This window comes from Lissotriton vulgaris, chromosome 8 (genome assembly GCF_964263255.1).
Source record: "Lissotriton vulgaris chromosome 8, aLisVul1.2, whole genome shotgun sequence".
NCBI classification, from domain to species: Eukaryota; Metazoa; Chordata; class Amphibia; order Caudata; family Salamandridae; genus Lissotriton; species Lissotriton vulgaris.
The window spans coordinates 600,727,841-600,754,729 of NC_141696.1; the positions used below are offsets into that span (position 1 = coordinate 600,727,841).

Genomic DNA, 26,889 nt, shown 5'->3' on the forward strand with positions numbered 1-26,889 from the left:
AGGAAGGAGATGATCCACTCTAGTGCCTTCTCCTGGATTCCGACGTGGCTGAGGCGCTGCACTAGTGTACGGTGGCAGACAGTGTCGAAGGCCGCGGAGAGGTCTAGGAGGATGAGGGCTGCTGTTTCTCCATTGTCGAGCAGGGCTCAGATGTCATTGGTTGCTGCAATCAGGGCGGTCTCGGTGCTGTGGTTGGCCCGGAAGCCAGACTGCGAGAGGTCGAGGGATCCGTTCGTCTCAAGGAAGGCGGCCAGCTGCTTGTTGACGGTCTTCTCGATGACTTTTGCAGGGAACGGGAGCAGCGAGATGGGGCGGTAGTTCTTGAGGTCGGTGGGGTCGGCTGATGGCTGCTTTAGTAGAGCGCTGATTTCGGCGTGCTTCCAGCTCTCCGGGAAGGTGGCGGTGTCTTAGGAGGTGTTGATGATGTCCCGCAGGTGGGGTGCGATGACAGCGACGGTCTTGTTGAAGACGTGGTGAGGGCAGGGGTCGGTCGGAGATCCGGAGTGGATGGAGTTCATCGTGCGGACGGTGTCTTTGGTGCTGATCGGGGTCTGAGCGAGGAGCTGCTCTCCGCCCGCGTTCCAGTGGAGGAACACCCACCCACCAAGTCTCTGTGTCAGAGCTAACGGGACACCCCCGGACAAAACCCCAGAACTTTCCCCCCCATCCCCCAACCCCTTTTCCCTCCCCAACCACCCCCCAGTTCAAACCAGATACCCCAACTGGCGAACATTGTCCCAGGCCTCTAAAATGTCTGTCCAGGCCTGTGGTGAATGAGTCAATGTATGGGTGTGTGGCAGCGGCGGCTCAAGGCCCCCTGTCCCGCCCCCCGACCAGGTGCCACAACTTAGCTGATGTCGACCGCCGCTGCAGTCTTCTCAGGAGCCGGTACCAGTGTCCTTGGAGACCTCTTGGATCGCTGCGGCCTGTTCCTGTGCCATTGTTTCTGGATTCGGCTTGAGGCTTTTCTTGCGAGGCCTGCCCCTTCGCACCCTTTTGCCAGCCGTCGCCAGCCGCTCGAGGGGATCCGGATGCAGTCCCAGACGATCGCCCTTCGTCGTTGTCATCAGGTTGATTCTCTTCGTGCTGGATGCCCAGTAAGGTGCAAGTGTCGCGCAAGGAACACAGCTGGTGTAGGGCTCCATTCCACTTGAAGATTAGACGAAACGGGTGTCCCCAGGAGTAGGGGACCCCCTCTTTGTGAAGGAAGGCGGTGGCAACCTTGAATGACCTCCTTTTCTGTAGGGTGATTGCCGACAGATCCTGGAATAATTCCACTGCGTGGCCTTGAAAGCGAAGGGGCTGTTTGAGACGTGCCGCCTTCAGTATGCGTTCCTTCAGGGGGTAGCCGACAGGAAGGCTAAGATGTCCGGAGGGGGGACCTGAGTCCGGCGAGCTGGGCCCACTCGGTGTGCTCTATCAATACGGATCACAAAGTCATCATCTTCATCAAGCACCGTCCGGAATAATGTCTGTAGGTATCCCGCCATGTCGTCTCCCTCCGCATTGGGTGGTACATTTCGGACGCGAATGTTGATGCGCCTTGAACGGTTTTCCAGGTCCTCCGTATGAGATTGAAGGTCCGTTTGTTGGTCATTGAGTCTAACGATTTCTTGTCGTAGGAGCTCGATCTCTTCCTTTCTGGCTTGTCCCGAAAGCTCGTTCGCAGCCACTCTTTCCCCTAGATCATCGACATCTCGTCGGAGTTCTTTATATTCCCCTGCCATTTCTTGCCGGAAGGTTTGGATGTCCTCTTTAAGAGAGGTGAAGAGGGCCTCCATGAATGCTTTGGTCGCCGGGGCCTCGCCTTCCGTGTGGTCTTTACCCTTAGGGTGGGGGGGCGCTTGAGCTGGCTTGTCCGGGCTTTTGTCGACCTTAGGAGTCCTTTTGGCCAGCATCTCAGAGATAGTGCGGTTCCCTTTGCGGTTGGTGGACGCCATTTCTCACCCTGTCGCTGGCCTGAGACCCCAGTCGAGGTGCTGCCCCCGACGGGTCCGTAGGTAGTCCACGATGTGCGCGTACTGGGGGAAAGGGGGTGTCGTGCGTCCGCCCGGTGTCGCGACTTCGGTGGCCGTGTACCTCAGGGCTCCGGATCCTGGGAAATGCTGGTGTGGGCTGTCTCGCTGCAGCCCGTTTCACTGCGCCCCGGAGGCTATGTTTTCCCGATACTGGCCCTCAAGGTCGCCCAACACCGGTGGCCTTCGTTGTGCCTCCCAAGCCGCCACTCCTGTGGCCCGGTCTCTTCGCTTTTCGCGGTCCGCCGCCGCTCGCTGGGCCCTTCCTTAGTCAGCTCTGTGGCCCGTCAAACTATCTTGGAAACTCCCAGGTCCCCTCACAGGTGCTGCGGAGTCCGCGGCTCCTCCCGACCTTCGCTCCTGGCGCTCGGACTTTGTGGGCAGCGGGTTGCCGGGACAGCGCGTGCGTCATCGGGGCCTCTCGCTTCGTCTTTTTCTGTGGCCCGGGACTCCCCTCCAGACTCGTCCTGCGACCCTTGACCCCTCTTCTCCACTTTGGGGTGCCCCTGCTCTCACAGGCGGCCATACAGTGCTGGGCCTCGTGGCGCCGTTATGCGTGCTGGTGCAAAGTTTTTAGGGCCCCGCAATGTCTCCCAGGGTTGTTGGGTCCTGGGGGCTTGTGCGTCCGCTACCAGAGCCGCCCCCCCGGTTCGCCGCCCTCCGAACTCTTCCCCGCCACCAGTATCGGTCCCACCTCCGGCGGCTAGGCCCAAGCGTGCGCGAGGCCGGACGCTCAGGGACCGCCGCTCCTGACCTGGAGTCCACAGTGCAATCGCGCCGACTCTTGGGCGCAGCGCGGGGCTCCTACTCTCTCTTCCCCTCTGGAGACACGTGCCTCTGATCTGCTGTGGCCTGTGTCCTCACCTCGCTGTCCGCTTCACCGCCTCTGGGTCTCTGTGGGGCCCAGGCCGTCCGGCTGGTTTCGGCCGCTCCTCCTAGGACTAGGCCCAAGTCGGGGCCTTGCGTGGAGTCAACTGCCGGTTGACCAGTCGCCCCTCTATCCGTGTCGCCTCCGTCAGGCCCGCAGTCCATTGCGAGCAGGCGCCGCTCCCATACCTCTGCGCCCGCTGCCGGAACCTCCGACGCAGTAGCGCTGGCCCTGAAGGCGCTGTGCGAGGCCCACCTGCTCCTTTCTTCGCCGGAGCTGGGATCTCGGCTTTCACGCCTCTAGGCCGCCGTGAGTAGCGCCTTCACTCCGCGACGCCCCTCTCTGCCTCTGAGTCGTGCCGCGGGCCCCGGCTGCCCAGCCGGTGTTCCGGTTGCTTTCTGCTGTCAGTGGCGGGCTCAGTAGGAAGTAGGTCCGCTCGGAAGCCCGGTCGGGGGAGCGGGTACGGGGAGCCTCCACGGAACACGTCCGACCGAGCCGCCATCTTGGCCACGCCCCCCATGTTTGGTGTTTTGAGTGGGGGGTACTCACACTTCATATGGGTGCATCACGTTCGAAGCTCCCATCCATGAGGAGCCACTCTGAGGATTGGCAGCCCACAAGGGGCAGAAAGTTAGCCTGTAGATTCCCCGACAGACGCCCCTCAAATCGCCAGGACCAGACGGTTTCCCGGCATTGTTTTACAAGACCTTTTACACTACACTTGCCCCAATACTAACCCAGCTTTTCAATTTGATCACTGGCCTTCCACAGTGCCGTCTTCAATGAGGGAAGCATCTGTAGTTCTCATCCCAAAGCTAGGGAAGGAAGAAAAACAATATAGGTCCTATCGTCCCATATCCCTACTAAAAGTGGACACTAAGATATTTACTAGCATCTTGGCAGCCCGCTTGAACGCATTATTGCCAGGTCAGAAATGCTCAGATTAGGCGGGAATTGTCCCACGCGGGCAATATAGTGACAACACCAAAGGATTCTCCATCTAATTGACTAATCTAAACACTCCAAAAGGAAAATAATACTTCTGGCCATAGACGCAAAGGAGGTTCCTTTGTGGGTATAATTGATGATAACGCTTCAGCTGTAACAAGATTCCAGTTAGAATTTGAGAGGTTTAGACCTCTTGTGATATCCCTGTAGTGTGGCTTCAAGCTATACAATATTCTTCCTTTTCAGAACTTCTGCCTTTCTTGCAACCCTGACTTAAATAGGGTTTTCCTGATCCGTAGTAAAGAACAGGGCTTATTAGATTTTCTTGGACAACTTCATGTATAGACAAGAGAATCGAAACATTCAATCTAATTCTAAATGTAATGACTTTGCTTTACATTCTCTGTATCGTGGCTATGGAATTCCTCATTTGCTTTCTGTTTTTGAGGATCAATTTTTTTTAGACATTTTGGTTTCCATGAGTGATTCTGTATTTTTACAGTATGCCTCTGCGACTGATTTATATCAGTTTGGCTTTTAATTTTAAATAAACCCATACTTAATCACACCTTCCGACTTTTAGTGTGTTGCCAAATGGATTACACAGTAATTGTTCAATTGAAATTGATCCCGATTCCTTTATTCCTCAGGCACTTAGAAAGTTTAGTTGCAGAGAGCAAGGACGCAGGGACCAAATACACGGAATTAGCAGATGGTAGCAGAGAACAGTGTAATAATGAATGTCCATTCATGACAAGTGAAAAGTAGATTTATTCTTAGCATAAGGATCCCATCCATAAGATAGGTCTGAACAACAGCAAATCCAGGCTCCAACTGCCTGTCCTATTACTCATAAGAAAACATTCTCTAACATGTACATTCTAAGGCACCTAGCAACAGCAGGATGCCACAAACAGTTAGGTCCTGAGATAGGGGAGTCAGGAGACTTTATATGAGAATAGTTAAAATCCCAGTCTCAAAGTCCATTTTTCAATTTGGAGGATCAATGGAGCTCCAGTGGTTTGTGTTGATTTCTATAGAGAAAAAGACTTGTGTTGCCATTGCATTGCATTTGTTTAGCTGAAGAGTGTGTGTTTGTGAAAATTGTAAAGAAGGGTGAACCACTGCAAGGAGTGAAACTGACTTCACAGTGTTCCGTGCTGGGATTAGTCGTCTGGTATAATGCCATGCCTGTATTAGTTATCTACGTCACAGAGTGCCATGTTATTATTGATTTGGAACAAGAATTGTGAGTCAATCTGGGACGTGGCCAGCAGCATGGCTGACTAGTCGCATCTGCCGGAGCTCCGGCAGCCCAAATGATATCCTGTTTAAAATTATGACCTTGTTACACCATAGACGAGAATTTGGCAACGGCAGCGAACAGTGGAGGCCACAAAAGAAAAGGCTACGAAAGGGAGGTCTGGGGCATCCTGCACAAGAGCGCACTGAGTGAGAGGCCCGAGCCCGCGACAAAGGTACACGGCAACAGCGGAGCTCCTGTTGCACGGCCGAAGCTTGAAAGACCCCAAGACTCGCCCGACGGTGGCCGGTGAGGAAACGCGTGGGTCCGAACCCTGACCGGGGGGGGGCCACAGGAGGAGGTCCGAACTTGTGCCAAGGTGAGAGGGGATGTGCATGGGAGTGAAAGATAGAGGGTGGCCGCAAAGTGTGGGCCTGGAGCAGGTCCTCCCCTGTCGGGTGGTGGGGGCCCTGCAGGGCCAAAGCAGGAGGGGGTTGTGGATTAGGTGGCCGTGGCTGAGCATCAGAGCTTTCCCAAGTGGCGGGAGCAGGGCCGGGTGGAGAACTCGAGCCATAGGAGCGCCGCGGAGACGATGCCGCACTGCCTGGGCCACTCGGTCTCCTGGCTCGGGGACCTGTGAGAGGTGGGGCGTTTCGCCTGTGGAGGGGGCCTGACAACATTGTGTACCCATGGGCGGACAAAACCCTAAAGGAGAGCAGTGGACCTAGAAGTATGCCAGTAGACATAGCCGGTGGCAATAATAGGAGGCAGGCCACGGAAAGAGGATTGAGAGGACACAGCAGTGGGCCACCTATGGAGGCTCAGTACAAAGGAGTTTGAGTTAGTGTGAATCAATTTACATTGGATATAAATATTGTGTGGCTGACCAGTTGAAATATATTATTGAATCCTAAAACATATAAAATAAACACTTTACAAATAGATACATTTATATGAACAATGAGAGACTGCAAAGCATGCTTGGGAAATATTTGTTTAATATATTTGTGTAAAGCATTTTTCCAGTCAGTTTTAACTTTAGATTTCAATTCTAAATGTCCACTTACCAAAACAGTCCTTAACTTTCTCAAAGGTCATTTCCCTTGCCTTCTAAAGACTATGATTAATGCGTTTTAGTTCTTAGGGTAAAATGTTGTGAAATATATATTTTTAGCTTAATCTGTGCAATCTGTTAAAAACATAGCTTTCTAAATATTAACATTTTCTTTCGAGGTAGTTTCACAACTATGTTAACTGGGTCATTCTTAGAATATGTGATTTAGGAAGCATTTGTTTTTTAATGGGAGTACAAAAAAACATTACGGGGGTGTCACTTCAGGCATTTTCAGTCAAGACAGTTAAATACGTTTAAAAGTACAGTACTGTGCTGCAATGTTATCTACATGCCAATTATTACTCGTTTTTCTTATGCGATGTTAAGACGTGGATTCTTCTGTTCTTGACAAGAGAAAAAGAAGCCTGGGAAGCCAAACAATTCTAAAGCTCCAACTGGGATCTGCATGTTTTAGAATACTTTAGCCGGATGTGTAGGCTGACAGTTTTAACCACTTAGTAGTTCACATATCGATTTTGTGATACTCTTTAAGTTGGAACTGTGGCGCATGAGCGCTTGTTTGTATTTTCAGGTGATATCAAAACCGTTTAAAGAACTACAGTCTAAAACCCATCAGGGAATTTATTAAGCGTACAGCACTTGTCCATACTTAACATGTAATATGGAATCACAACCCACAGAGAAGTGTGGCTCACTGGTTAGAGGAGGCAGACCCTGATGCAGAGGTCATACCGGGGACCAGGGTTCAATTCCCAACGCGGCAGGGTCTTGAGTTCAAAAATGTCCACGGACTCGATCATTCTCGCCTCGGTGCCTACTCAAATCATGGGTTCACACTCTGCAACTCTGGCAATGGCTTGCTTAATCTCCACTACGGCCCCACCGCGATGGGATGCCTGGTCTTCACCTTGGGGATGCCCAGTAGGGGTTATCTCGCAGGGAAAGCCAGGACGGGTTCCCAAAGCAAGCGCTAAGAGACCTGTCGGTGATTTGGCGCTATATAAATCGAAATTAACATAACATAACATAACAGCCAAGGGATATAATTGTTGTTAAAGGCCCTTATACAGAGTTATATGCCTGAGCTGTCAGTAGGGGCCGGCGTGACTCGCGAGGGGCGTTGACAGTGGCGCAAGGTAGCGCAATGGAAAACAATTTTTTTAAACAAATTATAACACTTACCTTGCCACCACTCCTGCTGCTGTGTATCTGCTCCTTCTCTCCTCGTGGGACAGGAAGCCAGGCTCCCCTGACCAGTCACAACGCTGAAATGCAGTGTTGTGATTGGCTTTAAGCATCCTGATTCGCCGCTCCACCAGGGAATGGGGGCCTGGGCTTGTTCTCCTGCTGTAATGCAGCTGCATGTAGAGTTGGGAAAGAGTGCATGACTGGTTTGGGTGGCCAGAGACGATTGACTAAACAGTCAGTGCGCACTTAGGAGTGGGCAAACCACTCCTCTCCCGTCCTGCTCAGTGAGCAGAGCAGCCCCGCCTATTCACACGGAAGGAAACATAAAATGACAATAACTTAAAGTTATTTTCATTTTATATTTCCTTTCCTTTACACTGCTCAAAGCAGTGGGGAAATTGCTACTCCGCAAAAGCGTAGGAGCCCCCACAGTGAGTCGTGAGTGCCTATGATGAGGGTCAGGGCCTTTAACAGCCAATATAGCTACGGTATGAGGAGCTATACTGCTGTTAAAAAATTCTACCCACTGGGGCCAGAACGTTCTAAATTAATATAAGGGGAGAAACGGAAAAACTAAGGCTGGAATGTTGAAGCAGAAGGCCTTGACCAGCCATGGCTGGCCCGAGCCACTCCTTTGTCTTCAGTGGAGCTCTCAATAGCACAATGTTTTGAAATAAATTAACAGTAAAAAAAGAGCTGTTCATCAAGTGGTGTAATTACCTTATTTTTCTTCTTTGCCTTCTGAGCTTTATCGTCTGATTCTGTCATTTTTCTTTTGAACAAATTGGCTTTCTTCACATTGTTTTTCTTTTTTCCACTCTCAGCAGGTACTATGGTGAAAAAAATATTTTAAAAAGGCTATTTTTAAAACATGAGTTATGCTCATACTAATTTCAGAGAGCGAATTCTATAGGAGATACACTTCCAACCACAAGCTAAATGAGTACATCATTCTGTAAGTGTAGAGTTTGTCCTATGTATGATTTAGCGACATAAGCTTTGTCAATCATACTAGAGACAAAAAATTCAATGTTAAAAGAACTTTTAGCACAATCAAATCAAATATAACGTTATTTAGGCAAAGCCATAAAAGTTTCAATAAAATATATTACATTATATATATATATATATATATATATATATATATATATATATATATATATATATATATATATATATATATTCTGCAAAGTTCAGTACGAGCACAGCAAAAACCACAGTTACGCCACGCCACGCCACACTGAAATAGTCGAGTAAAGCCACAGACTCCGTGCTCCGTTGTTAGTGCATTTTATTCGTGAAGAATAAACAGCCCACCAGTCGCCATGACGCGTTTCGCCTCAGCCGAGGCTTGATCACATGTCATGTGAAGGAGGAAGAAGGTACTATTTGAACAGTATTTCAGTCACATGACCAATAGTACTTCCTGTCAACATTAAAGGGGTATGCATCAAAGAACAATGCTGGGCGTAGTGCCCTTATTAACCTCCCAATAATCACCTATGTCAGTATATATTGGTGTAAATCAATATTCTATAAACAACCAGTCAATTATAGAGTAAAATTCACATTACTATACATTTAGGTCATGCACACAATGTAATTCATTATTTACAAAGGAGAATGTGTTAAAAATGACGCCAATTATTCAAAAATAATGTATGTAGAAAAATATGTATCCATAAGCAAATCTAAATATTTGAATATATACATACATACATATAAACATGTAAAAAATCTGATGTATAAAAATAGAAAAATATATATATATCTATACAATCTCTCTAAGTTCATATATATACACCATGTGCCAATTGAGCATAAATATTCACACCATTTCAATTCGTAAAAAACGTTCATTATTTATGTTGCCTCACAAAGCATGTACCTATTTTATTGATCGCAAGGTGAACTATTGACTGATAGGGGTTTTATTGAGCCCTCAATTTTTAATTTTTAGATACTGACATGGTGAACAAATTCTACCCCAGTGGGTAAGGAATGCACAATTATTAGTCATTTATTACAGCAAGGTCTATTCGTTATGTACCTTCTAGCGGGTTGCTAAAAATAAAAAAGAAAATGTAAAGTGCTCGTGCAAAAATAATATAACTAATTCAGTGTTGTTTTATATATTAAAATCTGCAGACTGCTGTAACACAACTTGTGTGATTAAATCGTTTCAGCAATATAATCTCCAAACAAAAATGGGAAATCAGGGACCTGCTATAGACAGGTATAAAGGTCCTCTGTGCTGTTAAGCCCCCCCTGATGTTTACTGTTTAGCTCCAGTATATATATACACACACAAATATATATATATATATATATAGAAAAGAAAAATGCAGCACATTATTTCATTATTATTGAGGAAGTGTCACAATGACATTAAAATCGACCATGGAAACACACAAACTATTTAAAATAACGTAGATTTCGACATTTGATGAACCCAGTTCCAGTGCATCACTATCCTAAAATCAATATACAAAACATGAGCATTTTATAACAGTTCTCCTACATCAGCCGCAAAACGTTTGCTACTGCACAGGCATACTGTATGAAAGGGTCCGATCTCAATAGCCTCAGAGATATGCAGTGGCTAGATGTGCTTAGTTGAAAGCAAATGGGTGCCAGACATAAGCCAGGCATCTAAAAAACACATGTGGTATATACTTGGTTTGATCAAGACAGAAGGGCATTTTCCAGAGGCAGATCCCAACCATTTTGCAGTGAATTATTTCAGAGGGAGCGTCTCTACTCTGAATTGTTGGTATCACTCCCTGTCTAAAGGCACCGTAATCAAGCTCCGGTACTTCTCTAGGCCATGCACCGATTTACACCTCAAAAACTCCCCAGTCAGTGAAGTTCCTGCAACATTTTGCTCCTAACTGTACCAAGAGTGTCCAATACTGTTTTTTAGCACCACCTTGGAGGAGATTTGGAGTAGAGTAGGGTGGAGCCAAATGTCCCCAAAACCTAGAGAACCCAACATTATATGGTTGAGGACAACCAGTGGATTTTGTGAAATCTATCTAACTTAATGATGTCTTGTAAGGCAGCAGCATACTTGGCCAGATCGGGTGTAGCCCATAATCTTCGCCAGAATAGCAAAGGTCGTAGGGGTACTTGAAGGGATACCTTTTTAACTCCCTTGTTCAAAAATAGAGGGTGCAATGGCGTACCAGACGGAAGGGAGGTCAGTGATAAAAAAAACAGTTCTTCAATCGCTCCAACACAGAGACAACACCAAAGCCCCACAGCTCAGCCCCTTATAGCGCTGAGCCAAGGTCTTTGGCCACAGAACACATGTAAAGCTGTCACTATCGGCTTGGTGAAAGATGGTCGATGTTCTTTCAAGGTGGCACCAACAGTCGATCTGTACTTCAAGCAAGCCCGGTTAATATTAATATGTGAACACCATGACTTACTGACCGACAGTTTGATCCCTGAATAATCAAACAAATCAACCCTCGCTAGGGCATTATCCCCTAGCATCAGTTTTCCCTTAACTTTTTTATGGATGTTAAACACCATACATTTCATTTTGACTGAGTTGATTTCTAAGTCACAAACATGACAAAATGCAGCAAATTTGTTAAGAAGAATTTGCAGACCACTCAGAGTTTTTGTATTAAAAAAGTGTCATCTTCAAATAACAATATAGGGATCTTGGTGTTAGCTATAACGGGGACATACGCTAAGCAGTCAGAAAGATAGTTAACCAAACCATTTAGATACAAAGTAAAAAGAGTGGGGGCCAATACACACTATTGATGAACGACTTTCAATACTGAGATCTTATCGGTTAAATGGCTCTGAGACCCCCCATCTGACCTGCGCGGAGTTAATCTCATGTAGCCTAATCACTAGACACAGAATATTGTGAGGCATACCCATCACCTTCAAGACCTGCCACAGTCTCAAGTGCAGAACCAGGTCAAAGGCAGATTTTAGATCGACAAAAGCAACAAATAAGTTGCCCCTGCCAATCAAGACAGTCTTCCAAATAATTAGGACAAACCAAAAGACCTGGTCTATCGTAGAAGTTTGTCTCTGAATTCCGCTTGAAGCGGGCTTATATTATCGCAGTCTGATATCCACATTTGGATTTCTGACTGAACCAAAGGAGAGAAAACATTTTGGACATCATCAATAATGCAAATGAGCCGATATATTGGCTGGTGTATACTAATCACCCTTTTTATATATGTGCATAAATTCTTAAGGCTGCTATACAAGAGGGTGCCTTAGGTAGCAGGGACTACCTCCTCATGGCACAGGGTGGCAAAATGGGTAAGCCATTCAGAGGGTGGAATATGGTTTTGCGTTTCATGCCCCCAGTTATTTGCACCACTAACAACTAGTTTCTAGAAGCGTTAACAGCCTCTGGATGAACATGCTTCCGATAACTTCTGCCATCAATTATTGTCCCACTCCTTCTTTGCATTCAACATGCTATGTTCATAGTTCTTTCGGATGGCTGCAATCATAGATGGGTTCTTCAACGTGATCGCCCTCGCCAGAGTGCGCCTCAGATGCCACCACTCACTGTTAAAAAAACCCTTTATGCAAAGTCTAAGTGGCCACCCTCCTTTTCCTTACTTTTTGCAATGATACTCAGAGTTGCCTGGACATCTCTGTTGATGTTTGACAAGATTTCTGGCTTCACAATAACCTGACGCCATTTAAGGCGACATTTATCAGATGTGTGTACAACATTGTGAGTGTTGGATAGCATTACAGGGTCAAATATATACTTATCAAACAAAGCAAGCAACATGAGACACTGAGGGTTATGGTCGCTCTCCACTACTTCTTGTACTACCATGTCATCCACTCTGAACCACAATCTTAGGTCAACGAGGATGTAATCAGTTCAGCTTTTGGACAAATGCTTGTTAAAAGTATATGCCCTCTTGATATCAGATTTAGTACATCCATTAGTAGCCCCAACCCTCAATTCAATGGAAAGCGCTTTTAACTGAAGGGCGGCGTGTGTACATCTTTTGACTGAGTAAAGCTCCATCTGGGGATAGCCCAAGATTCCTCCTCCTCTGCAGTGAATTCAAAATCATCCACGTCCAGGGGCTCAAACGTAGTATTAAAGTACCCAGCAAGGATCAGATATGAACTTGAACGAAACTTAGCTACATGTGCCTCTAGAGACTGAATGGTCTCCAAAGCATATCCACTAATTGCAGCAATACAATAAACCCTTTGGAATAATTATTGGTTCTCACCATATTAGACACCAAAGATTTCATATCAACTAAGTAACCATCCACTGGGTCTAGTTATGACTGAGACAGACATTGCCTTCCAACACTAGGGGGCAGCAAAAAGAGCAGAATCACTCATTACTTTATTTAGTTGTCTAATACCAGTTTCTCTGGGGCTGATCTCACGTGCAACTCCAACTAGGAATGCATGGACAAGGGTTCTCGTACTTGCCCTCGGCCCTTCCTTAGGTCCGTCTGGTAGACAACCCTCCCACCCAGTCTAATTTTGCTCTAGGTCTCCTTCATAACACTAAGGCGATCATACAATGGATGAAGTTTACAATCAAGTAGCTCAGACAGCGGCCTTCTAATGTGTTCCCAAGTGATTGTATCAGAGCTCAAGCGGCTAAAGTCCCAGGGCTACTGATTACCACATTCATTACGATATTTGGAAATACCCGCCTTTGATTTAAATGACCTCTCTCTGAATTTAGCCACAGGAACGAGTTCAGGGAAAGGTGTGTCCAAACTAACTCTGGTTTGAGCCTGCTCTCCATTCACCCTGGTCTTTCTGCCCTCGATGCCAGTAGAAGGGTAAAAGACTGAATATGATATTCACCTCCACAATTAGCACCAGGGCAAGTCGCTAAAGTAGGCAATAGGGAAAGGGGTGGAAGAGATGATGAGTAGCTTGAGGGGTCACATCTTCAGCTGTAAATGAAAATCTACTTTCAGCCAGTTGAACCTCCTTGGAGAGAACATCAACCACCTCACCCAGAAAGCTTTCTATGGTGCTGCAAGCTGCTGGGAGAGCTTTTCCCTTGCCCATATCCCAAGAATCTAATGTAAAACACCCCCTTTAGTGGAAAACCAACAGTAAGAGAAACACAGAACCTTTGTGCAGGGTAATTTCACCAGGGAAGACCAACAGCAACTTAAGCAACAGGAGCCGAGAGGGGTGGCCCAGCCCAGCCTCTTCTAGTCGATGACCGGTAAAGACAGGTCTGCCCTTGGCCGAGGCTGTGCCTGGGTGCGGCCAGTGCGTGTCCCAAACTGTCGGGACTCAGGAGGCGCTTCAATATCGCCGCGGGCCCCAGCACAGGTGACAGTTGTTGTAAGGCTCCTCCTTCTGCCCTGAAGCAAACTGGGACAGGTAGTCCCCCTGACCAGCAAGGTGGCTCCCTGGACTCAATAGGCACTTTAATAGCGCTGCGGACCCCAGCACAGGTGACAATAGTTGCAGGGCTCCTCCTCCTGCCCTGAAGCAAACTGGGACAGGTAGTCCAAAGCGACTCCCCAATCTACTCTAATGTAATCAACCAGAAATCTCACCTACTGTGGTCGAGTGGACTACAATTCAAAAGACTAGACTCCAATGCATTAAATGCACTCGTTGGCTCTGCTCTTCATAGGTATAAGGATAACATTGGCATAAAGGAAACAGATGCCAAAATTGAGCTAAATAACTGAACAGAGTGCAACTGGAACCAAGTAATAGCAGACTTATCAGTTCTTATCAGAGCGAAACTGATCTTGGGTTGCTTGTGTTCCCGTTCAGGGAGGACCCGGCAGTTCAGGCTGGACTATTCTCATTGGAGCAGGGTCAAGACTGATTTGCATACAGCTGGGTCAAAACTAAGGTGGCATAGTGTGCAAAATGCTAATGGATTGGTACGCGGCCCGAGTAATTACCAGTGGCTGATATTGATTCAAGCTTTCTATCCATCACTTATTTGCATACTTCAGTATGGTGCCTTAAGTGGGTCGGGTATTCCCAGACGCGGGGCCGGGCACCATGCCACTGGAACCAGGCCATACCTAGCTGATGAGCTTTAAAAAGAGCAAAATCTGTCCTGGGTTCCTTGTGCTCTGGTTCAGGGAGGACATTGCCTAGCAGTTCGGGCTGGACTGTTCCCATTAGAGCAGGGTCAAGACTGATCTGCATACGACTGAGTCCTAACTGAGGTTCCATGATTTGCAAAATAATGATGGATTGGGATGAGAGACTAAGATTGATTCAAGAGTTCCATCCATCACTTTCTGATACTTCAGAGTGGTGTAATGTAAGTGAATCTTCTATTCTAGAACATTATGAGGCACCAACATGCAATAGAGGAATTCACATGTTTAAAGGTAGAGCTCCCTCTTTCATAAGTAAACTGAATTGATTAGTATGTTTTACAGAATGGGCCTGTTTCACGAAAGGTGCTTCGACCACTCGAAACATAGCTCCAGCTTTTAAGTGATTTGAAGTCTGGACATTTGTCTCTAACAGCACTGGAGAAAAGTATTGCCTACAGATGTTCTTACATCCCAAGATCCTGTTATAGGAATCCTTCCCATACCCTAGGGACGGAAACAAAAACATATTGCTATCACCAAAACGCTGTAGCAACAAAAAGGATTAATCAGGATAGTCCTAGGACAGAGAAGTAGTTGGAAGTAATGGAATGGACTGAAGGAGAAGCAATACACACGAGTAAAACAAAGATCAGATGATCAAATGTTGGAGAGAAACTGACTGATTCCTCTTCTTTTCACTTCAGACACAGGACCACCGTGCTGGCTAGGCCGCACACAAGGATAATATTCGTACATGACTGATGGTTGTACTGAAATGTAATATAAAGATGTAAGCAGTTATAGGAGGAACTCAGAGCAAATGAACAGTGATGAATGAAATGCTGTAAGACGCATTAAGTCCTGTGAGACATGTGGAGATGCTGAATGGCAAAAACACATATGTGTTATTGGTTCTTGAAATCAAATGAATAAAGAGAGGCTTAAAAACACAGTAAAGTGGCCAACATTTCTAGTTAACATTGAGACCTATGGCCGATGTTAACGTATGGGGCAGTGTTTGTGGTCTCTCGGCTATCTTTCGAACTGATTATTTACTACATTCTTTGTAAATACAGTTCTGCCAACGGGACTGATGTGCCAGACAAATAGAATCAAAGAAGACCGCTAATGTAACCCCTCCTCCGCTAGGGTTCAAACTGGAGAACTGAGTTGGCTGACGTCCAGGCTTATGACTTTTAATTAAATACGGTCCAAATTGCGCGATTCTAAAAAACGCTACTCAAACAACAAGGGTGCACCCAAGTAAAGTAAGTAATGATTTAGGGCAGGGGTCTCCAAACCGGTCCTGGAGGGCCGGTTCCATGCCAGATTTTTTGAAAAACGACATATATCTCAATGGGGTTATCCCAAAAATCTGGCATGGATCCGGCCCTCCAGGACCGGTTTGAGGACCCCTGATTTAGGGTATCATGAGCTTTATTATCTATTTACACGTCACAGGGGATCAAGTAGCCCCCTAAGGAGTACCTAACTTTAGGGTCATATATGTAAGAAAGGGTTGGCACCATCAAAATGTTCCTTTCACCGGGGTGACCCCCAGGACCAAGCGCCTGCACTGGATCCCAATAGGAACTGGAATTTAGGGTTAGCGTCCAACGGTGGTTGACAATGTGGTGACTCCAGATCGGTAGCAGCTTGAAAGATAGTTCCAGAATCAGCACAAACCGCTAAAGCCAACCCCCACACTAGGGTTCTGACGTTTCTCAAGGCCACCCTGGAGCTGATGAGACTCCTATGGAGCTCCCGAAGGGTGGCCAGTGGATCAGGTATAGGGCATATTTGATTGAGATTCCAGTATGGTCAAAGAAGAACTGTGTTACAGTCCAACAGGGTTTGTCTGAAAGAGAAAAGCCACATGAAATAGCTATGTCCCTTTCAAATATCTCACAAGGGGTAATGTGAAGGAGCTCCTCAAAATTCAGTCAATATAAAATGTATGGTTTGACAAGAGTTGTATTTATTGAACGTTAGAGGAACTAGCTAGAAGCCCTGGTCAACCAAAGCCCTTCTTTATTCGAATATTGAAATCATCCCTCAATCAGAGGAAGTGCAAATGGTTTCTTTGTAGCTTTTTCATTGGCTTCTTGTGTAGATAGTCATGAATTAGGCCAGTCAGAACTCTTCGATGTGAGGCCGTATGTTGGGTTGAGGCTAGTGCAACATATGATACATGGTTACAAGGAGACAGCCAACAACACAGAGGAAATGAGCAATGAAGTGGCAAAGAAAAAACACTGCCTGTAGTATGGAGAAATCAGATTAAAAATATGCCCTGGGGAGGGTAAGACTGGAGTGAGGGAGCTTTAGATACCAGTAATAAAAGTATCAAAACCCGTATGTACAGGTGGCTCAGTCTCCTGCACTCAAGCTTCCAGGGCATGCTGCCAAAGCCTGAGGAGTCAGCACCCCCCACTGCCATCTTAAAGACTTGCTGTGAACCACAGACCTGATTGACTGTCCTTTAGAAAAAATAACGATGCTGCCATTTCATTTTGGACCTGCTGTTCAGAGAGAAAATGTAAGTCAATAGTAGTTGAAACTTGCAAATCTCCTTTCTCTGTGTACACAGCTCATTACACTTAGAATCAGAAATGAATATTAAATGGAGCACACACTTCCACTGTTGAATAAACGATGCAGAGCCAGGTCTAAGGGAAAAGGCGGGTGCAGGCATGGGCACACTGAGAACTATTGCATAGGTGTAGTAGGGAACATACTCTACAGAGTTAGGCCCTTCTTATAACAGCAGAATCCTTTAACAAAGCCCTCACCCGGCTGCAAGTTCCCTACTCAAATGTAACCAAAACACCAAGAAGGAGATAATAACACATTGAACTTAACATTGTTTTGAGATCATGGCCATGTAGGTGAGACAGGCATAACATTAGAGAGCCTTGTACATGGCTCCTCATCTATAAGAGTAGATGTAGCCAGCCTAAATGGTAACACAACTGGATGTATCTAGCTCCTCTCCCCAAGTAAAAAAGCCACCCTTGTACATCCAAGGTAGATCCCGAATACTATATGATGAAGGCCCTAGCCAATTAAACATCAAAGTTTCTTGGCGCCGGGAAACCCTTTGTGGGTATCTGCGCGCATTATAAGTGCAAAAAATAAATAAATAAATAAATAGACGCAATCACAGTAAAATAATGGAAACCAGAGTTAGCAGATACACATGGAACAATTGACAGAATCCCCACATGTGAGAAAGTTTGTTGTTGGTTGAGAAGGGTTGAATCCTACTCAAGCAACAGACACAATCCTTGTCAGGGTGAGTCACTAAATTAACCAGTGCTTAACACTGGTAGCTTGGCACAAAAGCTGTCAGACTTAACTTAGTGGAAATGTGCACAGTATTTAAGCAGCACTTAAACAGAAACAAAGTGAAAACACAACAACACAAATAATCCCACACCAACTTAGAAAAAATAGAGTAAAATGTAATACATTATTTGACACCAAAACATAAAAAAACAGAGATATGCAAGTTCAAAGATTTATTGTAAGTATGGTGCCTAAAAGCACAAAGCTCCACTCATGAGATCGGGGGAAAGTTACAAGTTCAGGTCCATCGTAATGGAGCGTGAGCTGGTTACAGGGACTATGTCAGTCACGCTGAAAAAGTTACTTCCTAAAGTCTAGTCAGCAACCAGACTCAACTTAGAGCTAAAATTATGTTTAAAGTATTCATGCAGCACTGAAACCGCAACAAAGCGAAAAAACAACACAAAACAAATCCCACATCAACTTCGAAAAATAGATTAAAATGTAATCAATTATTTTACACCAAAACAACAAAAATCCAATCAGTACAACCGGAGTTCTGAATTGTTTATGTTTTTGGTCAAATCTAGCACCTAAGATCAAAGCAGCAATCACGGACATCTAGTTACGAAAGACAGGGAAAAGTTGAACGTTAAGGCTGACCGCGATACAGCACGGTTCAGATACACAAGGTGTATTGGGTCAGGTCTCTGCTTACCATTGACTTAGAAGAAACTTTGAGAAAAAAATGCCTTGAGAAGGTAAAGCTGTGCATGGCAAGGCAGCCAGAGGTTTCCACTGAGGAGGCATTGTCGTTGGCAACTGCTGGACAAAGTTGCAGTGAAGATTTCTACATTCTGATTTAGTCTCTTTGTTGAAAGTTGAAAATCTCCAGCAGGGTGAAGCTGCAGGCTGTAGCCAATGAGTGCTCCTCAGGGTCAGATACCCCTTCTGGGAGGAGATGCTGAACAGGAATTGCTGCTGTGGAAAAGAACACAGCAGGAGCTACAAGGAAGTCAGGATGATCGGATATACACTGTGGGCAGATCGGTAAGCTGGTAGGTCCCGCTGTCCTCTTGGCCCTCAGAGCACTTTTTGGCTAAAATGTACTTAGTTCCAAGTTTTGGATCTGGGCACCGTTTGCACCATTTCCAAGGGTCCACTACTGGAAGGGCACCACTTGGAGAGTCAGGGCTCATGCAGGCTAGGTCCAGGTGTGGGTTCAAGATAGTTGGAGCCTTTTTTGTGCCCAAGGCACTGATCAGGATGCAAGCCAACTACCCTTGGAGTCACTGTGGTAGCCCTGGGTTCAAGCAGAAAAGCAGATCTCAAGCAACAGCACAGTCCTTTATGGGCAAAATGCAGGCTTCAGACAGCAGGGCAGTCCTCTTGGTTCAATAGGACAGTCCTCTGACGTATATAGCAGGCCATATCCACAGGGCAGTCCTCCGAGCACTCTGTAGGTCCAAAAGGGAACAAAAGAGTGGGCCTAAGGGTCCTAGTTTTATTCAAAAAGTGGGATTATGCTGTTCCTCTAATGATCTCTCGGACCCGGTGGAGTGAGCAAGTCGTGGATGCAGCATAAAGCTACAAACCTCTTACACACATAGGAGCAAAGCCTTATGCGTGATCCGCCGGGCACTGTTGATGCCTGGGCACTTTACTGAATTGGGTAGATCCAGGTCACAACATGTACATTCACCAGTAGACCCATTTTTTACTGTGAGTAATCAGAATACCACTAACTCTAGGTGTAGATAGTTAATTTTTTGGTCCTGAAGAATCGCTAGTACAATTCACTGTAAGCGAGAAACATGTTGATCTACACTTCCTAACAAAGGACACTCCAACGCGAGACATTACACTCGGGTGAGTGCCTTGTTTGATCATTTTAATTAGGGTAGAAGACCCCCAGAATAAAAATATTTCCTTAGGTACCCCCAACCCTATTTTAACTCACTTCCCTACATCTACACAGTTCTGGCCCCACACCCGCACTTCACCATACGGCTGTTGGATAAAAGATCTCCGACAAAGTGCCCCTATCAAAGGGAGCCCGTTGGGTATTGCACGCCGAACCAACGAGAAGCAGCCCATATGATGAAGCATGACACCTGAAAGGGTGTGTGTGGCATTACAATCCAACAAATGGATTCCCAACTGTAAACCCTGCTTGGGGCTTTGTTGGTTCCGGTCTTTCTGGACTTTGCAACTCTGTCATTAGAGGAACAGCATATTCCCACTTTTTGAATACTGACACTGGGGCCCCTTTGATTCTGGACCTCCCTTGTGAGTGGAAAAAGCCCCACCGTCCCCCCGTTTTGTATACAGGTCCTAGTTTTATACCAGGCACCAGCTTTGAACTGGAAGAAAGGTCTGGAGCTTTCTCCCCCCATAAGTGTCTAGGATTTTCTGTCTCCCAGCCCTGATACCAGATCTTGGTCCCTGGATGTCTGAAGTCACAAAAGGATACTGTGAAGGTTGTTGGCGTGTGCACTGAGCAGCTTCTTTGAGGTGCATTTGGGGCTGTGCATAGCTCCACCCCCATCCTGCTAGGATGGCCTATCCTGCCAACCCCCAGTCCCTCCATTGCGTGGCTGTCTGAGAGGAATACACAAAGGCAAACTGCTAACTGCACATGTGACACAGAAAACAGTCGGCAGGCATCAAATGGTTAGGACGAGAAAATACCAACGTTCTATAAGTGGGATTTTCAGAATTGTGACTTACCATTAAGAGGAATTTAAATTGCAATCTTTTAGACACCAAACATAATAGTTCTACCTGATCCCAAACAAAAGTGATCCCTTATCTACATATGCAATAAGGCAACCCAATGGTATCCTATGGGAGAGGTAGGCCTCACAGTAGTAAAAAATTACTTTGAAACATCAAAAGTACATGTCCAACTTTCTAATTACAATGCACCCTACTGTATTGACTGTTTAGGGCAAACTTTAGGGGTGACTTATATGCACTAAAAAGGACATTTTAGCCTGGCAAGGGGTTTATTTTGCCAGGTCGAAGTGGTAGTTTAAAAATGCGCTCATGCTATTTAAGTGGGTGGCACATTAAGTGCTGCAGGCCCACTAGTAGCATTTAATTTACCGGTCCTTGGCATATGGTAGACCACTTTACTACAGACTTATAAGTAAATTAAATATGGCAATCAGGTGTAACCATGTTTTAGTGAGTGAGCACAAGCACTTGAGAACAGGCTAGCAGTGGTAAAGTGCACAGAGTCCTAAGGCTAACAAAAACAAATTCAACAAAACAGGAGGGGTCAAGACAAAAGATTTGAGAGAAGTTCACCCTAAGGCTGACAGGTCTAACAACGCCCCAGAAAATGCACTGCTGGATTCGACACATTACCATCTCTATCCGAGATGCGCTCAGTATATTTAATAAGTAAATTAAATATGGCAATCAGGTGTAAGCCAATTTTACCATGTTTTAGTGAGTGAGCACAAGCACTTGAGCACAAGGTAGCAGTGGTAAAGTGCACCGAGTCCTAAGGCTAACAAAAACAAATTCAACAAAACAGGAGGGGTCAAGACAAAACATTTGAGAGAAGTTCACCCTAAGGCTGACAGGTCTAACAACACCCCAGAAAATGCACTGCTGGATTCGACACATTACCATCTCTATCCGGGATGCGCTCAGTATGACCAATGAGTTTACCTTAACAGGGAGCAGTTAGGTGACTACACAACAAAGTGTGGGAAGCAGAATCATACTGCTAAAGGTTGACCCCAACAATCGATGATTAAGTGCAGGATGAAGAATGAGGTTGTATGCTCTAACAGGAACCTGACCCAACTCACAGGGCTTTCTGAGATGTGGTGCTTCAATAGGATCTAATCTTGGCTTTGACTGATTCAAGAATTACCCAGACAGCAATTAGCCTAAATTTGGGAGGAGCATTAATACCTGGATCTCCGGTCACTGTGTACATAAGGTTTGTAGGTAGACCACATTTTCAACATTGTGCTACAAGTACAGCGAAAATCTATAAAAACATGGCCCGCTCTTATTCCTTGCAATCTGTATGGCTGTTAGAAATAGCCCATCCACTTCCACCAGACCTCGTAAATCTTGTGATTCCCCCAGACAGGATGGATACAGAACCCGATCACAAAAATCTCATGCCAAAAGCGATAAAGGACAGTGAAAAGAAAGAACAACAGAAGAAGAGGAGAGAAATGGAAAACGAAGACCCTTGCTTAAAGCGTGTTTTCGGCTTAAGTAGTAAGCTTCAACGTGAGACAATCACAACAGCACCCATCTTCTATATCAACTTTATCAGAGCGTCTGAAGTATTGCAACAGATGCATTACCTAGAAGGGATCCAAATTATAAAAGCTAGAGTCTACCATAGGAGCACATTACCAAATGTAGTACATGCCCTGGACCATTCGAACACTAATCAGGTCTTTTATATCACTGAAAGCAAAGTAGGAGTATAGAGGGAAAGACAAAATTAGGACGCCCTCCACTCAGTACGTCATCAAGCAACAAATGTCCTAGTTTTCAAGGCAGTTCTCGTCTACTGATCTGCAGACATCACTAGTTAAGTATCAATTACACCAGAAAGTCTCTTATTATAGAGATATTGAAGCTGTCTCAGTCTACTGCCTTTATAAAAACAGCCCAGCTCTGATCTACACACTTAGACCAAAACAAAACCCACAATCACCCTAAGAGACGACAGAAAAAAGGTGAGAAAAGCGAGATGGCACCTCACCGGCGCACCACCAATGGGACCCCTGGCTGGTACTCACCAGGATGGCCCTGTTCTCATCATTAGTGCCATCAAGCCTTAACGGAAACGTGTCTTAAACCCAAAGCAAAAGACAGTGAGTGGTGCAGTGGACACAACTTATATGTGACAGGTTTTATATCACTGACCTAAAAAAATGGCATCACTATGACCTGCTACTGGTAACTGGGTTCCTCATTTCTAAAATCAAACGTACATTACTATTAGAAAGCGCTCCCAAACACAAATTGGCTTATTTACCAGATGTATAGCCACACACCAGAAAGAACTACACCAATGGGTGCCACTGCATTCCTCTTTATTCTCGGAAAAGCCTAGCTGGACTCCTAACATATGTGATCTTATAATGATATCAGAAAAACCGTGCACCAGACAGCCACTTTACATGCTCCCTTAGTCCAGTAAGAAGAAATGTGGAAGGAAAAGCAAAACAGGAACAAAAAATTAAGGAGTCACTATAAAATATGTTAAAAAATAATAACAATGAAGACTCCAAAAGTGAGTGAAATTCTCCCATTGTTCTCATCCCCAGACTCGACAACAGCACAAAATTCTGCATACATTTCAACAATCTATATAACATATCACAACTCTTTGCAAAACCCATGCCCAAAGTGGACAAGCTCATCAAATCAAAAAAACTAGGAGAAGCCAGTGATTGCGTCCTCTTGACTTTACTAAGAGCTTTTAAAAGAACTCCATATCACACAATCAGCAAAATACAGCGTGCCGACTACTCGTGTATAAAAGTTTCGGGTCATACCTTTTGGGCTTCATGGTGTCCTCTTTCGCAACAAATGCCTTAATTGCAAATTCCAAGGGTGCGCTTTTGAAGAAAAAGAATAGATATGTAGAGTATTTGGTGGGGGATAGTTAACTACACCCTCACCAAACCAAAATTCAACTAATCACTGTTACCCCTCGACCACAAATCAAAAAATTAGATAAAGGCTTTCTTGGAATTGAATACCACAGATGATTTATTCCCATTTGTGCACCATAGCAGGCGTCCGAACATAACTGATCCAGAAGAAAGTACCAGACAGAGGACTGTGTACCAAAGAAACAGAGAAGGCTTTCGGCATCTTCAAAGGAACCCCAAGTCATGTGCTGATATTTTTAGTTTAGACTGTACAAATAAACACGGTGGAAGATGGTTTGACTTGATAAAAGACAATACACCTCTTAAAGGAATGGCTCAATAAACCTGCATGTCATCTCGTTGTAGGCACATTAAATGTTATCATTTCTTCAAGATGGTGAAGAAGACATGTAGCACACAATGACATATTTATAGAATTTAAGCAGTCTGGGTTATATGCTAATTAGTCTGAAATTTGTGCCTTCTCGGTAAACAAATACTTATACCAGGAGACCTCATTATGGTCGTCCTTGGGAGTGGACTGGACCCCAAATATTCACCCTACTTGGGGGTTTGATTATATCATGACCGCCCTGTTCCGTTCGAGGGTACCACATTTAGCTGTTGGCAACTTAAGGTCGTGTGGAATTCTGGCAGAGGCGACAGTTGCCCGTCATGGGCGGAGTTGCAGTGCTTTCGGTCGATGCATTGCTGAGACCCTTACACTACTTTAGTAACTAACACTTGTGCTCCAGCTCTATGGTTTACATGATTAGAGGTGATATAAGATTTTATTTGGGCCTCAAAGAGACAAAGATTATCCCTAATGATCCTGCTGTTGACCATGGCAGAGGAGGGTCTGGGATACCCACATTTTACGGATCTATTACTATGCGGCTCAATTAAAATGGCTCCCTAAATGGCTCAGTGGGGGAGTATTACATATACTAGACCTACTGGAGTCCTGAGATAATGGGCGAAGAGTTTGCCGCATATATTGTTGAGCCTAAACAGAAAGCACCGGCAAGCAATATCTTTCTGCCTTAGGCCTTGAGAGGATGGGCTAAACTTGTTCGAATCTATGCCACCTGTATGCCTTATGATACCGTTGCTTGGTTTCCCATATGGTATGAGAATGGGACTTACTGAATCACAAGTTATTTCAATTGCTCTTTACAATGAATGTAAAATGTCCAACACTCAATCACCTTTCTATACAGGTCACTACCAGGGATACTCAAATGCCCATGTCACATCTTAGTGAAAAGTAGGAACAGAGACTAAATAAGCCTGTTACTGACAAATGTTGGGACAAGGTACTTGAGTTACACATGCTTTGGCTCTCACAATATGCTATTTAAATATATTCCGTTCAATTATTTACATAGGACATATATGACTCCAAAATGCCTAAATCTCATTAGAGATACTACTGAGGAACGTTATTCTAAGTGTTGTAGTAACAACTGTTTTTTTCTCACAGGATGTGGCTATGCCTAGCTGTAGGAAATGTGTTATTAGATGTGCAGGATACAAGCCCTGCGCAAGTAATAGTTCTACAATTGTCCTCTTTCTGGCTACCAAACACCCAATTGTGGCATTTGCCTCTCTCAGGGTAGCGAAGCAGAGTAGTCCAATGCCTACTCAGGGGAGGTTGTGTGTGCTAATAATCCCCATTCGCCGGCATGTAATAATAACACTAAATGAGCGAGTGTCCAGACAGCGCTTTTTCTTTAGTATTTATTAGTAGTGTGTGTAATAAATATTCTGTTTAATTACCATACATTCATTTACAGATCTATACATCAGGCAGATGGAAATAGCTTTGGTGATATTCTGAATTCAAATTTGACCCTTATTGAGCTATGACCCTCAACATCACAATACCCCCCCACCTATACTGGATAGAACATCACAGTGTAGGGGCTGTCACTTTAAATGAAGCAGGATAATTGGCTTTGTCAAGGGATAAACACATTAAAATACAAAGCAGACCTATTGGTTTTGTCAAGGGGTCACCACATTAAAATATTAGGCAAGCCCATTGGTTTGGTCAAGTATCAAGGGTTTACCACATTATAGTAACAATAATTACACAACCATCGTTGTTAATAAAAACATTGCAATGTTTACCAAAAGTAATTGTCAGCAAAATACTTTATGCTGCGGTGATTTGCGCTGTGCGGCTGTTTTCCCTTTTCCGCGTTACATGACGAGCTCAGCTCGTCATCAGCACACTGCCACCCGTGGCTGATGACGAGCTGACGAGGTCGAAGGGGTTAAATAAGGCATTTAAAAACTATATATATAGCATGTGTTAGATACTTTAATTGCACTCTTTAAGCCGCATAAAATGTTACTATATGACCAACCAATGGAGATCTCTGCCACACTCAAGCTGTAGAGCAAAAAGTCCCACACAGCAGTGCTTTAAAACAATAAAAAATCCAATGACCCAGCAGACTTATGGGAAGTTTTTGGATTGCTTCCTACAAGGACTGGTACACTCAATGCAACCCACAAAACATGTGTACGGTATGTTGGTGGTGCCCCTGCCCCTCCGCGGGGCACTACAATGAGAGAGGAATAAGAAAACAAGACCTTGCAGGGCATTATGGGGCGCTCCCAGCTCCAACCAGTGAATATTAATACAGCAGGTTCTCCCACTGAGTGGCGTTTTTTTAATGCTTTTATTTGGCGTTTTTTTAATGCTTTCATTTGGCTTTTTCTTTTTCTCTAGGGGTGTCCTGTTCTCATTAGGGACACCCTGATGCTGTTTGCATGCTGGGAGCGGCAGAGGGATAGAATCCCCAAGGCCCCCGCGACCCCGGCCAACTACCCACAAATAGCCATGCGGAGCAGGAGCCAGCAAACGTCTCCTATCCTGGTCCTGCTGTGCCAGAGCACTTCCCTTGGGCTCTCATGGCTGGGAGAAGATTCTTTGTTCTGGGAATAGGTTCCCAGGACCCTGCCTCTGTGTTCGGGGGCCCTTGGATGGAATACTGGGGCCCATCTAAGTTTTCATCAGCCTGGGAAATGGGGTCCCTGGGCCCAGTAGCAATCAGGGGAGGAGGTCTCAAATATGCCATGGGCTGACCGTCAGGCACTGGCCCACCCTGGGAACAATTGTCCGAAATACAGCAGAGCCCCACACACTCTATTTCTCACAAAGGTAAAATATCATTACAGCAGCATAACTCAAGCCCATATGGGGTGATTTCCTTGATCTTGGGCTCGTTTATGCTCCGAGTAGTCAGCTCTAGCCACCAGGAGCATTTTCAGCAGGCGTCCTGTGCTAGCTTTTTTCTTTGCCTGGCTCCTGATGTTCCACTCCGCTCCTCTCCTCTCCTCCTGTTGGGCACCAAAGACAAGGTCTTCCTTCAACTAGTCCTCAGTGGGCATAAGGAGTCGGAAGTCAGCTGCAAACAGAGTCCTTGGTCCATCAGGGGGCTTGCCCTTCCAGCTGTTCATGGTGTTGCTGCGGCGCCGTCCAGGTTCCTGCTCTTCCTTTAGGTTCCCGGGATGCCCCTTTTATGCCCAGTGCCAGCCTGTAGGTGA

At 45.5% G+C, this 26,889-nt stretch overlaps 1 protein-coding gene and 1 long non-coding RNA gene across 3 annotated transcripts in view; both read right to left on the bottom strand.

The window, feature by feature from the left end:
* The window catches only part of LOC147697780 (uncharacterized), a 68,428-nt gene extending 60,957 nt beyond the window's left edge, over positions 1-7,471 (bottom strand). Inside the window, exon 1 of the long non-coding RNA XR_015299305.1 lies at positions 7,332-7,471. This is a non-coding gene — a long non-coding RNA (uncharacterized LOC147697780). The remainder of the gene's footprint in view (positions 1-7,331) is intronic.
* The window catches only part of CMSS1 (cms1 ribosomal small subunit homolog), a 940,652-nt gene that overhangs the window by 184,628 nt on the left and 729,135 nt on the right, over positions 1-26,889 (bottom strand). For both annotated transcript variants that reach the window (XM_086934451.1, XM_086934453.1), the window contains one exon: positions 8,058-8,167. In XM_086934451.1, the coding sequence (XP_086790577.1) occupies positions 8,058-8,167 (110 nt within the window). The remainder of the gene's footprint in view (positions 1-8,057; positions 8,168-26,889) is intronic.